This window comes from Saccharomyces cerevisiae, chromosome XV, assembly GCF_000146045.2.
Source record: "Saccharomyces cerevisiae S288C chromosome XV, complete sequence".
Classification (NCBI taxonomy): Eukaryota; Fungi; Ascomycota; class Saccharomycetes; order Saccharomycetales; family Saccharomycetaceae; genus Saccharomyces; species Saccharomyces cerevisiae.
In genome coordinates this window covers 493097-506835 of record NC_001147.6, presented here as the reverse complement: position 1 = coordinate 506835, position 13739 = coordinate 493097, and the positions used below count along the sequence as shown (strand labels likewise).

The window sequence follows — 13739 nt, the reverse complement described above, 5'->3', positions numbered from 1 at the left end:
TTATTGTGCTATAAAATAAACAAAGTTGTTACTAACTAATAATAAAGATTTAGATATTATTATATTAACTAATGAGTTTCACTTGGAATTTCGAAAACAATTTGCTTACCAGTCAATTTGTTGTAAACAGCTTGGAAAGATTCCAATTTGTAGTCGATTTGTTGGACATCCTTTGAGTCTAACAAAACCTTTTGGATCTTGTTACCACCAACCAAATATCTAACTCTCTTACCAACGATTTCAGTTGGGAAGACTAAGTCTTCCAAGATCTTGTCATGAACAGCAGTCAAGGTTCTGGATCTTGGTCTCTTTTGGACTTGTCTAGATGTTCTAGATGGCTTTGGCAAGATTCTTCTTTCAGCCAAGAAGATGACATGACGGTCTTGGAATTTCTTTTCCAATTCACGGGTCAACTTAGTTTGAACCTTGTGGAAACCAGCCAAAGATGGGACTGGAACAAAAATGGCCAAAGCCTTCTTACCACCAGCAACGTCGATCTATAAAAGAAGGAAAACAAAAAAGGAAAATGTTAGTAAGTTTGATTAGGTGATATTTTGAATATTTGAAGAGTTGACGCCAGTAACTTGTAAATGATATATGCATGGACGACACCGCTTAGAACTTGGACCGATTGTAATTAACTATCAGAACCTTACTGCGTATAGCATGATCTAGTAAATCGTTCCCTTCTTCTTAAACACTGGAGTAGGCTTTTTCTTGAAGATATGGTATTTGCTTAGCATCAAGGTTCAGGCGATAGTCAGCCAAATACATTTGAGTCCTAGTCCTTATCTTTTATACTTTTCTAGATTGAAACATTCTGGTATCGTCCCGTTCACACTTTTTTCCTTTGTTACTCTCCATTATTCTTAAGTTTAGATTCAAATTAATAACATACTTCTCTGATGGACTTGAATTGCAAAGGTCTCAACTCAGCTTTCAATTCTGGAGAAGAATTTTCCAATTCAACGAAAGCTTGAGCAACTTGTAATTCCAATTCAGTTGGAGCTTGAGACAAAATCTTGGCTTGTGGAGCAGACATGTTGTTCGTGATGATCTTTCTTCCTTTCAGCTTTCTTAAAATAAGATATATACCAAGTCGCAAGGACTAATTTTCAATCAAAATCTAATACGTTGCTGTAATGTAATAAGATTAGACATTTTACCAGGATTCTAACGCAGTAACTGGATTATTGCATAGAGGCTTCACTAGGATATTCATGGCAAGTGCAGCAACTGCCATACAGTAGTCTACGACGCTGGCAAGAACATGATTGCTAGGCTGAAAGAAAGCGAGCTTCGCGGGCCTCGCCGGAACAAAGTGATTGGTGAAAGGAAAGCATAAGAGAAATCCTAGGCAGAGCCATGGTCTCCAGCTAGCCGGGGGAGTACATTCGGCTTCTCTCTAGTTACTGAGTGACAAAAAATTACCGCGCGCACTGTTTTTTCTTCAATAATTACGCTAAAGAATAATGAATTTTTTTCATTTTTTAATACCATATCATATGTTTGGGTGTGATAAGGTTCATTGTGTATGGGTTTGAAATGAATGACGGTCATATTATTCTGCTCTTGAGCGCCTTCGGTGATAGAGCCGTATGTTGAAAAACGTGCGTAAATAAGGCACGCACAATAGGAAATCATGCATGGTTGGTATAGACATCAAGATCGTTATTTTTGAAACATTATTTTTATTCTAATAGCAGTTTGCGAACGCATTAAGTTGAGTATTGTTTCTTGGAGAGATTCATGATATTACTCAATCATTATCTGCCGGTGAGATCACGAGTAGCAGAAGAAAGGGGCATCGGACGGTCTTATTTGGCATTTTCGATCGTAATACCGCTTCTGTTTTGGCACTGATAATGTTCACAAAACTTTCTCTTGTAAACTAAAACGTTTACATAACTTCTAGCAAAGTTATAGTATTGCGGAAAGATTACCCACCTGATATGCGTTAATTAGTCATGTTCAAATTTCAGAAAGCCTTTTTCTATAAAAGATTATACAATGACATCCGGTAAGTCCGCCACACTATAGCTATTTTACGAGAAACCTTGGATGCTGCCAAATGTGGTATATCAACCAGCGTTGGTATAAGTCTCGTAAGTGAATTAATTGAGTTTAGTACTTGTTATAATGATGTACTAGCTTCATACCCCCTCTTTTTTTCGGGCTAATGGGAGTAATGGCATGGCCCAGATTGCTTGTGGCCGAGGCAGTGAAAAGTCGCGATGAGTTGAAAAATTTTTTTGCGATGAGGGAAAAGCGATTAACTCGGTGAAATTTCATCTGGTTCGTAATTGGGTGTCAGTTTACGTACGCTTTGGATAATATAATATATGTACGGCTTGCGTTGCAGTGTGAAACTGTTTCAATTTATTACATGCAATTTATTCTCTTTGTACTGGGACGTTCTTTTCTCTTGTAGAAAATTAACAACATCGTGTTACATAAACTTGGTTACCGCATACTGCAACCTCATATAAATACAACATAGGAAAGAAATGGCTGCCGGTGTCCCAAAAATTGATGCGTTAGAATCTTTGGGCAATCCTTTGGAGGATGCCAAGAGAGCTGCAGCATACAGAGCAGTTGATGAAAATTTAAAATTTGATGATCACAAAATTATTGGAATTGGTAGTGGTAGCACAGTGGTTTATGTTGCCGAAAGAATTGGACAATATTTGCATGACCCTAAATTTTATGAAGTAGCGTCTAAATTCATTTGCATTCCAACAGGATTCCAATCAAGAAACTTGATTTTGGATAACAAGTTGCAATTAGGCTCCATTGAACAGTATCCTCGCATTGATATAGCGTTTGACGGTGCTGATGAAGTGGATGAGAATTTACAATTAATTAAAGGTGGTGGTGCTTGTCTATTTCAAGAAAAATTGGTTAGTACTAGTGCTAAAACCTTCATTGTCGTTGCTGATTCAAGAAAAAAGTCACCAAAACATTTAGGTAAGAACTGGAGGCAAGGTGTTCCCATTGAAATTGTACCTTCCTCATACGTGAGGGTCAAGAATGATCTATTAGAACAATTGCATGCTGAAAAAGTTGACATCAGACAAGGAGGTTCTGCTAAAGCAGGTCCTGTTGTAACTGACAATAATAACTTCATTATCGATGCGGATTTCGGTGAAATTTCCGATCCAAGAAAATTGCATAGAGAAATCAAACTGTTAGTGGGCGTGGTGGAAACAGGTTTATTCATCGACAACGCTTCAAAAGCCTACTTCGGTAATTCTGACGGTAGTGTTGAAGTTACCGAAAAGTGAGCAGATCAAAGGCAAAGACAGAAACCGTAGTAAAGGTTGACTTTTCACAACAGTGTCTCCATTTTTTATATTGTATTATTAAAGCTATTTAGTTATTTGGATACTGTTTTTTTTCCAGAAGTTTTCTTTTTAGTAAAGTACAATCCAGTAAAAATGAAGGATGAACAATCGGTGTATGCAGATTCAACACCAATAAATGCAATGTTTATTTCTTTGGAACGTTTGTGTTGTTCGAAATCCAGGATAATCCTTCAACAAGACCCTGTCCGGATAAGGCGTTACTACCGATGACACACCAAGGTTGGTTTTTCAAATTTTTCTCCAGTTCTAAAAAATCGGAAACCTCTTGAGGTTTCATTGCATCTTTCAAATCTTGTTTGTTTGCCCATACCAGCAGTACTACATTCTCCATCTCTTTCTCACCTATGATACTATATAACTCTTCTTTGGCCTCTTCCATACGGTTTCTAGCACTAGAATCTATCACAAAGATAAGTGCGGTGGTGGCTGGAAAATAATGTCTCCAGAGAGGTCTCAATCTTTGTTGTCCTCCTACATCCCACATGTTGAATTTTACGTTTTTATAAGTAACGGTTTCCACGTTAAAACCGACAGTGGGAGTAGACGTCTTTATTTTATTTAATTTTAGTTTGTACAATATTGTTGTCTTACCAGCCTTATCCAGGCCTAGCATCAAAATTTTCATTTCTTTCGAGCCAAATAGTTTTCCCAGAACCTTCGAAATTGAATTGCCCATCTCTACAATTAGCTTGTCTTTTCCTTTTTTCCGTTCTAAATCCCAATTATCTTCCCAATGTCAAAGCAACTGTAATGTCTCAGTCTAATTCAGCGTACGTTGCGTCTTACTATGCTTCTGCAAATAGGGTTTTAATGCTGCGTACATCTTCATTATCTTATAAGTGCCATCATTCGGACGGGTAATGGATGAAATCGTCAAAACCCGATTACTTTCTAGTATGTTTTATTTCTGTTTATAATGTAGTCAAAAGAGCTTCAACAGATTTAACATTTGCTTCCGTAAACTTGGTGTTAGGGTGATTCAGTTCTGTGTAAAAGCGTGTGGCATTGAGTTACTCCAATGGATTTTTCTATTCCTCCTACCTTACCTCTAGATCTGCAAAGTCGGTTAAATGAGTTAATTCAAGACTATAAGGATGAAAATCTAACAAGAAAGGGTTATGAGACCAAAAGAAAACAATTGCTAGACAAATTTGAAATCTCCCAAATGAGGCCTTATACCCCGCTTCGATCTCCCAATTCGAGAAAGTCGAAACATTTGCACAGAAGAAATACAAGTCTTGCATCATCCATTACGTCGTTACCTAATTCAATTGACAGACGTCATTCTATCTATCGTGTCACAACTATAAACTCGACTTCTGCGAACAATACTCCCAGAAGGCGGAGCAAGAGATATACAGCTTCTTTGCAATCGTCATTGCCAGGTTCCAGTGATGAAAACGGTTCAGTGAAGGATGCCGTTTATAATCCTATGATACCATTACTACCAAGACACACTGGAGCCGAAAATACTAGCAGTGGAGACTCAGCAATGACGGATTCTTTACCGCTAATTTTACGGGGACGCTTTGAACATTATGATGGTCAAACAGCGATGATCAGCATAAATTCTAAAGGCAAAGAAACGTTCATCACATGGGATAAACTTTATTTGAAAGCGGAGAGGGTAGCACATGAATTGAATAAGAGTCACCTTTACAAAATGGATAAGATTTTACTATGGTACAATAAAAATGATGTCATCGAATTTACTATTGCATTATTAGGCTGTTTCATATCCGGCATGGCAGCTGTACCAGTCTCATTCGAAACGTATTCTCTGCGTGAGATCCTTGAGATAATTAAAGTAACAAATTCGAAATTTGTTCTGATTTCTAACGCATGTCATAGACAATTAGATAACTTGTATTCGTCATCAAATCATTCAAAAGTTAAACTGGTTAAGAACGATGTTTTCCAGCAAATCAAATTTGTCAAGACTGATGACTTAGGGACGTACACAAAGGCAAAAAAAACTTCGCCTACCTTTGATATACCGAATATTTCATATATAGAGTTTACTAGAACACCGCTAGGTCGTCTTTCTGGCGTCGTCATGAAGCATAACATCTTAATAAACCAATTTGAAACGATGACAAAAATTCTAAACTCACGATCAATGCCTCACTGGAAACAAAAATCACAAAGCATCAGGAAGCCATTTCACAAAAAAATTATGGCAACCAACTCAAGGTTTGTTATCTTGAATAGTCTGGACCCTACTAGATCTACTGGTTTGATAATGGGTGTGCTTTTCAATCTTTTTACTGGTAATCTTATGATATCTATCGATAGTAGTATATTACAACGACCTGGGGGCTATGAAAATATCATTGATAAATTTAGAGCCGACATTTTACTGAATGATCAGCTACAATTGAAGCAGGTAGTTATTAATTATTTGGAAAATCCCGAATCAGCTTTTTCCAAGAAGCACAAAATAGATTTCAGTTGCATCAAGTCATGTTTAACCTCATGTACCACTATAGATACCGATGTAAGCGAGATGGTTGTTCATAAATGGCTGAAAAATTTAGGATGTATTGATGCACCATTTTGTTATTCTCCCATGTTAACGTTATTGGACTTTGGTGGTATCTTTATATCTATAAGAGATCAATTAGGAAACCTAGAGAACTTTCCAATACATAATTCAAAACTAAGGCTTCAAAATGAATTGTTTATAAACCGCGAGAAATTGAAGCTTAATGAGGTTGAATGTAGCATAACTGCTATGATTAATTCATCAAGCTCCTTCAAAGATTATCTTAAATTAGAAACATTTGGCTTCCCAATTCCTGATATCACTTTATGTGTGGTTAATCCAGATACGAATACGTTGGTGCAAGACCTCACTGTTGGAGAAATATGGATCTCTTCTAACCACATCACCGACGAATTTTACCAGATGGATAAAGTGAACGAATTTGTGTTCAAAGCAAAACTAAATTACTCCGAAATGTTTTCTTGGGCAAAGTATGAAATGCCTACTAACGAAAAATCGCAAGCAGTTACTGAACAATTGGATACCATTCTGAATATTTGTCCTGCAAATACCTACTTTATGAGAACCAAGCTTATGGGGTTTGTTCATAACGGAAAGATATACGTGCTTTCACTCATAGAAGATATGTTTTTACAGAATAGATTAATCAGATTACCTAACTGGGCTCACACATCAAACCTTCTTTATGCCAAAAAAGGGAATCAATCTGCTCAACCTAAAGGTAACACTGGAGCAGAAAGCACTAAGGCTATTGATATTTCGAGTTTAAGTGGCGAAACATCTTCGGGATACAAAAGAGTTGTTGAATCCCACTATCTACAACAGATTACTGAAACAGTTGTGAGGACAGTAAATACAGTTTTTGAGGTTGCTGCATTTGAATTACAACACCATAAAGAAGAGCACTTTTTAGTTATGGTGGTAGAAAGCTCCCTAGCAAAAACCGAAGAAGAGAGTAAAAATGGCGAAACAACAGATACTACCTTAATGAAATTTGCAGAAACACAGAGGAACAAATTAGAAACGAAAATGAATGATTTAACTGACCAAATTTTTAGAATTCTTTGGATTTTTCATAAAATCCAACCAATGTGCATTTTAGTTGTGCCGAGAGATACTTTACCTAGGAGATATTGTTCTCTGGAATTGGCCAATAGCACGGTAGAGAAGAAGTTTTTAAACAATGATCTCAGTGCACAGTTTGTAAAGTTTCAATTCGATAATGTCATATTGGATTTTTTGCCCCATTCAGCGTACTATAATGAGAGTATATTATCCGAGCATTTATCAAAATTGAGAAAGATGGCTTTACAAGAAGAATACGCTATGATCGAACCAGCATATCGTAATGGCGGTCCCGTTAAACCAAAACTTGCCCTACAATGCAGTGGTGTTGATTACAGAGATGAGTCTGTTGACACTCGAAGCCATACAAAACTCACAGACTTCAAATCGATTTTAGAGATTCTGGAATGGAGAATTTCTAATTATGGGAACGAAACGGCGTTCAGTGATGGTACAAACACAAACCTAGTCAACTCTTCAGCTAGTAACGATAATAACGTTCACAAAAAGGTATCATGGGCAAGTTTTGGTAAAATTGTCGCAGGCTTTTTGAAAAAAATCGTAGGTTCTAAAATTCCATTGAAGCATGGTGACCCTATTATTATTATGTGTGAAAATTCGGTTGAATACGTAGCGATGATCATGGCCTGCCTGTACTGTAACTTATTGGTAATTCCCCTACCAAGCGTTAAGGAGTCTGTCATAGAAGAGGACCTAAAAGGCTTGGTTAATATTATTCAAAGTTACAAAGTGAAAAGAGTATTTGTTGATGCTAAATTGCACTCATTGTTGAATGATAATAATGTCGTAAACAAATGTTTTAAGAAATACAAAAGTTTGATACCCAAGATTACAGTTTTCTCAAAAGTCAAGACAAAGAATGCGTTAACAGTATCTATGTTTAAGAATGTGTTAAAGCAGAAATTTGGGGCCAAACCAGGTACTAGGATTGGTATGACACCGTGTGTTGTATGGGTAAATACAGAGTATGATGTAACATCTAATATTCACGTAACAATGACACATTCGTCTTTACTGAATGCAAGCAAAATAGTCAAAGAAACTTTGCAGTTAAGAAATAATAGTCCACTTTTCTCTATATGTTCTCATACATCTGGATTGGGCTTTATGTTCAGCTGTTTGTTAGGAATTTATACGGGTGCTTCAACTTGCTTATTCAGCCTTACTGATGTTCTTACTGACCCTAAGGAGTTTTTAATTGGCCTTCAAAATTTAAACGTAAAAGATTTATATTTGAAGCTTGAAACGTTATATGCTTTACTGGATAGAGCCTCTAGTTTGATTGAGGGATTCAAAAATAAGAAGGAGAATATAAACTCTGCCAAAAACAATACATCTGGCTCGCTTAGAGAAGATGTTTTCAAGGGTGTTCGAAATATCATGATACCTTTTCCTAATAGACCAAGGATTTATACAATTGAAAATATTTTAAAACGGTACTCAACCATATCCCTATCATGTACACAAATAAGTTATGTCTATCAACATCACTTCAATCCGCTTATATCATTAAGGTCGTATCTGGATATTCCTCCGGTTGACCTATATTTAGACCCATTTTCACTGAGGGAAGGTATAATTAGAGAAGTCAACCCCAATGATGTAAGTGCTGGAAACTATATCAAGATTCAAGATTCTGGTGTTGTTCCTGTATGTACTGACGTTTCAGTAGTTAATCCAGAGACACTCCTACCATGTGTTGATGGAGAATTCGGTGAGATTTGGTGCTGTTCGGAAGCTAATGCATTCGACTACTTTGTGTGTAACAGTTCAAAAAACAAGTTGTACAAAGATCCCTTTATCACAGAACAATTCAAAAGTAAGATGAAGAGCGAAGTGAATAACACTTTAAGCTATTTGAGAACTGGTGATCTGGGCTTTATCAAAAACGTAAGTTGCACGAATTCACAGGGAGAGGTCGTCAATTTGAACTTGTTGTTTGTTTTGGGAAGTATTCATGAATCCATTGAAATTCTAGGATTGACACATTTTGTTAGTGATTTGGAGAGAACCGTTAAAGATGTTCACAGTGACATTGGTAGTTGTTTGATTGCCAAAGCAGGTGGATTATTAGTGTGCTTAATTAGGTGTAAGGAACGACATAATCCCATCTTGGGTAATCTAACGACTTTAATTGTTTCAGAGTTGTTAAATAAGCATGGTGTCATTTTAGATTTATGCACATTTGTGAGAACTAAAGGTATAAGCCCAAAAAATTCTAGTATGATAATGGAAGTTTGGGCGAAAAATAGAGCATCGATAATGCAAGCCTGGTTTGATCAGAAAATTCAAATAGAAGCACAATTTGGCATAAACTATGGTGAAAATATTTCCATTTATTTATTATCAGATTATGAAAAGGACAATATTTAACACATCCAAGTACAGTAAATTTGTCATGACTATTGGATGCTACTGAGTTGTGGAAAGACTCTAATTAATCTATATTAGAGATTAAATAATTATTTATAATTTTTGATTATAAACATGAAATAATCATGTATGTTTTATATGTAAATACGCTATACCACTTAAAAATTAATGAAAAGGATATTTATGATTCACAAATAATTAAAAGATCACCTTTTTTCGTTCCATCAGAAAATCTTATGTTCGAAAAAAGAAGAAAAAGATTAGTAACACTGAGAAGCTGCGACTAAATGTTATTTTTTTGAATAACAATCAAAAGTGAAATTGTATAAACAGAAGAAAAAGCATGAAGTTTTGTTTTCATTATTATTTTTATACTATGAAACTCTATAAAATCTGAAATAAGTGAATTCTACGTTGATAAAAAAAGACCAACAAACAACTATAAAATTACACCCTGATTCAGTTGTACGATGAAATGAAATTATGAGAATGAGAATGGGAATGCATGAATAGATCTTGTTTCTTCCTTAACGAACTTTATAATTTCATTTGAACTTTGATGAAATAAGACACCAAAAATGGTAAACTAACGACCATCAAAGGATATTGAAGCATCAAAAAGAAAGAGGTACATTCCATTTGAACGGGTTCAGTTTCGTCCTCAGGGGTATAACTTGCAGTGAAGTAGATTAAGGTGGTCATTGTTGGTAAGTTCCAAGTAATGGCGGTAACAAACAATAACATCTTGTCGTTTTCCCAATTTAGCCATCCCGCTTTCACTAGACGGTCACACCACAAGACACCAAAGATCGGCATGATACATTGTCTGAGAAAGACTAATACCACTGCGGATTTCCAGAAACCAGGGTATAATTTTCCAATTTTCAATCTACCAAGAGTAGCGCCTAAAAGAATCAAACCGAAGGGAACTGAAGCGGCTCCAACATAAGATGTAAAATCCATAATGAAAGTTAGAGCAGGTGCATTATCTGGGGCTTGTTTGATTTTTGGTGTATTACTGGTCGTAACGAAAAGGGCTTTTACCCAGGGAATAAAAGCGATAATCAAAGCCAGGATAACAGCCATGGAACAAGGCCTTAGACAATTTTTTAGAAAAAAGACGAAAAATTTTGTTAAGGGAAATTTCTGTAGCCATTTTGGTAAAGAGGAACCGGAAGTCTCAATATCTTTCTTACTAACAGTGGCATCTGAGGTGATTATTCTTGTTAGGTTGGAAGTTTTGACTCTTTGTAAAGTGGAGGTTCTAGTCAAATTTGGAGAAATAGTACCGTCTGCCTGCAAAACAGAGGGTGCTCCTTGGGAGCTGATAGAACTTTTCCTTCTTCTACCGTATTGATCAACATTGGAGTATTCACGAATTAAATCCGACATGCCTTCCGCGGGTAGTTCACGCATATCGATGGAACGTAAGGAGCCAGTGATGGAATTCCTGCGGTTATTATGAACATGTGATGTTCTTGACTCGGTAGTGTATGCTATTGGTTGACTTCTAGTTCTGTAAGTAGGATCGTTAAGCTCGCTTACAGATTGGGCATCCACATGGTTTGTGCGTAGTGAGTGTGTAATGCTATCGATAGAGACCACCGCGGATGAGTTCGAGCTCCTGTCATCTATTGCTGGAGGGGCAGTATGTGTAGGCTTGGGGACAGAGAGTTCAGTTTTTTCTTTTTTATTTTTCTCAGAAATGTAGCTTGCTTGTGAACTGTTAGGAACGGTAGACTCGTTGGGCTCTTTCAGGATATCTTGGTTGGATGAAGAAGAAGAATTGCCTTCAATTGGTTGTGTTGGCTGTTGGGCAGAATCATCATTGGTCAACGTATTTTCTTCATCGTCATCACCTTTGTAATGGAAATCGTTTTCAATTAGTCTGAAACCACCTAAATTGAAAACACATATCAAAAACATGGCCAGAAAGATGATAACGTTGGCAACACCTTTCTCACCTTCTGCTTCTGTAAATATAAACCCTTGGTCCATGGATTGCAAATAGGCGATGGGTAGATCGCTGATATTGGGAAACATACCTCCTGCAAGTATACCACCACGCCATCTCTTAGGAACAGGCAGCACACTGCGAACAATAAAGGCAAACCCCAAGCCAGTTGCGAACAGTATAACAGACGTCAGACAAATAATGCCGACATCTTTGATATCGTTATCTTCTATATTTGCTACGATTTTATTGAATGATAAACAAGGAAGCAGAATTGTTAAAACGATATCAGAGATGGACCTTGTGGCCTGAACGGTTAAGATGTTCATCTTGCATAAACCGAAGCCTACACCAATAATCAGATAGATTTTGATGATTGGTCTGACAGAGGCCCAGATGGCTTGTCCCAGTGTGATGTGTGTCATTGTCTACTTGTCTTGAACTTACTCTTTGTCTTCTATTGTTTTGTTTGTGTTGGTTCTATAATGCTAAACTTAACTATCTATGCCTTTTTATCTTCCTCTCGGTAATGGTCAACAATACGCAGTTTCTGTACAAATGTAAAGTCTGAAAAACCTAATATAAAGAAAAATTGCGAGGCTTCTGAGAAGAAATTCCGGATGCCCTATGATGAAAGTCTATATTAAAAACAATGAAAGGCCTATTATATAACAAAAATTACAAGCATATAATAACGGTGCAAGAGTAACAGATGGTAGCGTACGAAGGAGGGATGCGTCAAACATATATTCAGGCCCTCTAAGTATATAGCCTCATCCCCCGAGGCTGCAAAGAGATGCAGTGAAAGGAAGCTCAACTATCACCGATTGTGAAATAGAGAGCAAAACTCGAGCACTTTTAATCCCAGATATTGTCGGGCGGATCCGAGGTGAAAAAACACCTCAACAACGTGGGGGCGTGGGGCGTGGGATATCGAAAGGGGCAAAAAGACGGCAGATAAGCATGGGCCGCGGTCGTGCTGCGTGATCAGCTACATGACGTGACATGCTTTGTGTTGGTGTGTGTGCGTGTATTATATATACGGTGGCATATATACAGTTTAGTCTATATGAATTTTAGACTATGCGAGCGTGGCGGAGTTGGCTTTTTTGATGTCGAAGGTGGGGTTGCTACCGTCACCGTAGTCCTTGATGCCGCCGTCGTCTTGGTGGTCAGCCTTCTTCAAGGCATCTGTGAATTCAGTAAGATCCCATGCGGATCCCTGGGTGACGTCGTCTGGCATGTCGGCGTTGTCCGTCTCAAATGACTTGTTTTCGGCGCTCATCTTAAGAATGATTTCTCTACCAGTAGGTTTCCTCTTACTAGATAACTTCTTTTCAGCGTTAATCTTTGCGATGACGTGGTCCTTCTTCCATTGGGCGAAGTTGGCAATTGTTATTGGTGTTAGCTTGGATTTGTCTAGTTTCCCTCTTTCTGTTTCGATAAACTCCTCCAGCGTAATTTTTGGCTGTTTCTCGAGCGACTCCCTCTCGAGCCTCTTTTGCTCGTTGGTTTTCAGCACAAAGCCCTCTGGTAGGGAGTGTCTGTACATACATTTGTCACCTCCGTTAGGACAAATCCAAAACCAACCGTATTTACCGTTTTCCACGGCCTCGATGAAGTATTTGCATACTTTGTCGGTGGTGGTCTTTGGGTTACCGTGCTTCGACAGGATAACTTTTCTCAGCTTTTCTTCATCCCAGTTGTCCATTGTGTCATTTTCCTTTTCACTTCTTGTATCTTGGTATAAATCTTTCTTTTCCATTCTTCTACCGACGTTCAAGTCATGTGAGAACTTACATTTGGCACCTTTGTTACAATTCCCCAGTTTGAACAGAGCACAAACCATGGACTTGGGATCTACACCCGCACGAACCCTTTGGTCTGCTACAGGGTTGAATAGTGCTCTTCGTTCAGCTTCTTCGGCTTCTCTGCGCTTTTTTTCTTCGAGTTTCTTTAACCTCATCTCTTCTTTCTTGGGGTCGGATTGTGATTGCACTTGTTTGATGTATTTTTGGACTTTGGTAGAACGGTTCTTGTTCTTCATACCGAACGTCTTGTCGACATTATCCTTCTTCTTACCAGCCGCTTGGGCCTGTTTTCCCTTTTTTGGTGGCATCTTCGAAATATAACTTTCCTGCGATTTTATATGTGTAAAGCCCAGAGGTTTACTAATAGAGTGGCTTCCCTTGCTTTCTAGAAATAGTAAAACACATTGATTAAAAAAAGATATATTGTCGATTTTCACTAACTCATCGCTGGGGAACAAAAATTTTTTCATTATCATCACAGTTCATCATGTTCGACGAGCTACGTGCCAATTCATTTCCTCCACTAGTCTCCAACTTAAGAAATACTCTCAGAGGTTGCAATCTTGTGCTGTTCAGGGTGTGATGGGCAGCATTGACTAAATTTCCTTATCCCTTGCATAGTTACATTCTTAGTTATCAGGTAT

General features: G+C 37.6%; 6 protein-coding genes across 6 annotated transcripts; 2 read left to right on the top strand and 4 right to left on the bottom strand.

Annotated features, from left to right (window-relative positions):
* Positions 1-68: 68 nt before the first annotated feature.
* Positions 69-1042, bottom strand: RPS7A (40S ribosomal protein eS7 RPS7A; the record flags this gene model as incomplete). Its single annotated transcript, NM_001183515.1, has 2 exons — positions 69-497; positions 899-1042. The coding sequence occupies 2 exons, from the start codon at positions 1040-1042 to the stop codon at positions 69-71; spliced, it is 573 nt and encodes a 190-aa protein (NP_014739.1).
* A 1465-nt stretch (positions 1043-2507) lies between these two features.
* RKI1 (ribose-5-phosphate isomerase RKI1) lies at positions 2508-3284 on the top strand (the record flags this gene model as incomplete). The annotated part of the gene is made up of 1 exon (NM_001183514.1): positions 2508-3284. The coding sequence occupies one exon, from the start codon at positions 2508-2510 to the stop codon at positions 3282-3284; it is 777 nt and encodes a 258-aa protein (NP_014738.1).
* A 205-nt stretch (positions 3285-3489) lies between these two features.
* Positions 3490-4041, bottom strand: ARF3 (Arf family GTPase ARF3; the record flags this gene model as incomplete). The annotated part of the gene is made up of 1 exon (NM_001183513.1): positions 3490-4041. The coding sequence occupies one exon, from the start codon at positions 4039-4041 to the stop codon at positions 3490-3492; it is 552 nt and encodes a 183-aa protein (NP_014737.1).
* Positions 4042-4383: 342 nt separating this feature from the next.
* Positions 4384-9330, top strand: CMR2 (Cmr2p; the record flags this gene model as incomplete). The annotated part of the gene is made up of 1 exon (NM_001183512.1): positions 4384-9330. The coding sequence occupies one exon, from the start codon at positions 4384-4386 to the stop codon at positions 9328-9330; it is 4947 nt and encodes a 1648-aa protein (NP_014736.1).
* Positions 9331-9867: 537 nt separating this feature from the next.
* ECM3 (putative ATPase ECM3) lies at positions 9868-11709 on the bottom strand (the record flags this gene model as incomplete). Its single annotated transcript, NM_001183511.1, has 1 exon — positions 9868-11709. One exon carries the CDS (start codon positions 11707-11709, stop codon positions 9868-9870), a length of 1842 nt encoding a protein of 613 aa, NP_014735.1.
* Positions 11710-12365: 656 nt separating this feature from the next.
* Positions 12366-13403, bottom strand: TMA46 (translation machinery-associated protein TMA46; the record flags this gene model as incomplete). The annotated part of the gene is made up of 1 exon (NM_001183510.1): positions 12366-13403. The coding sequence occupies one exon, from the start codon at positions 13401-13403 to the stop codon at positions 12366-12368; it is 1038 nt and encodes a 345-aa protein (NP_014734.2).
* Positions 13404-13739: the final 336 nt, after the last annotated feature.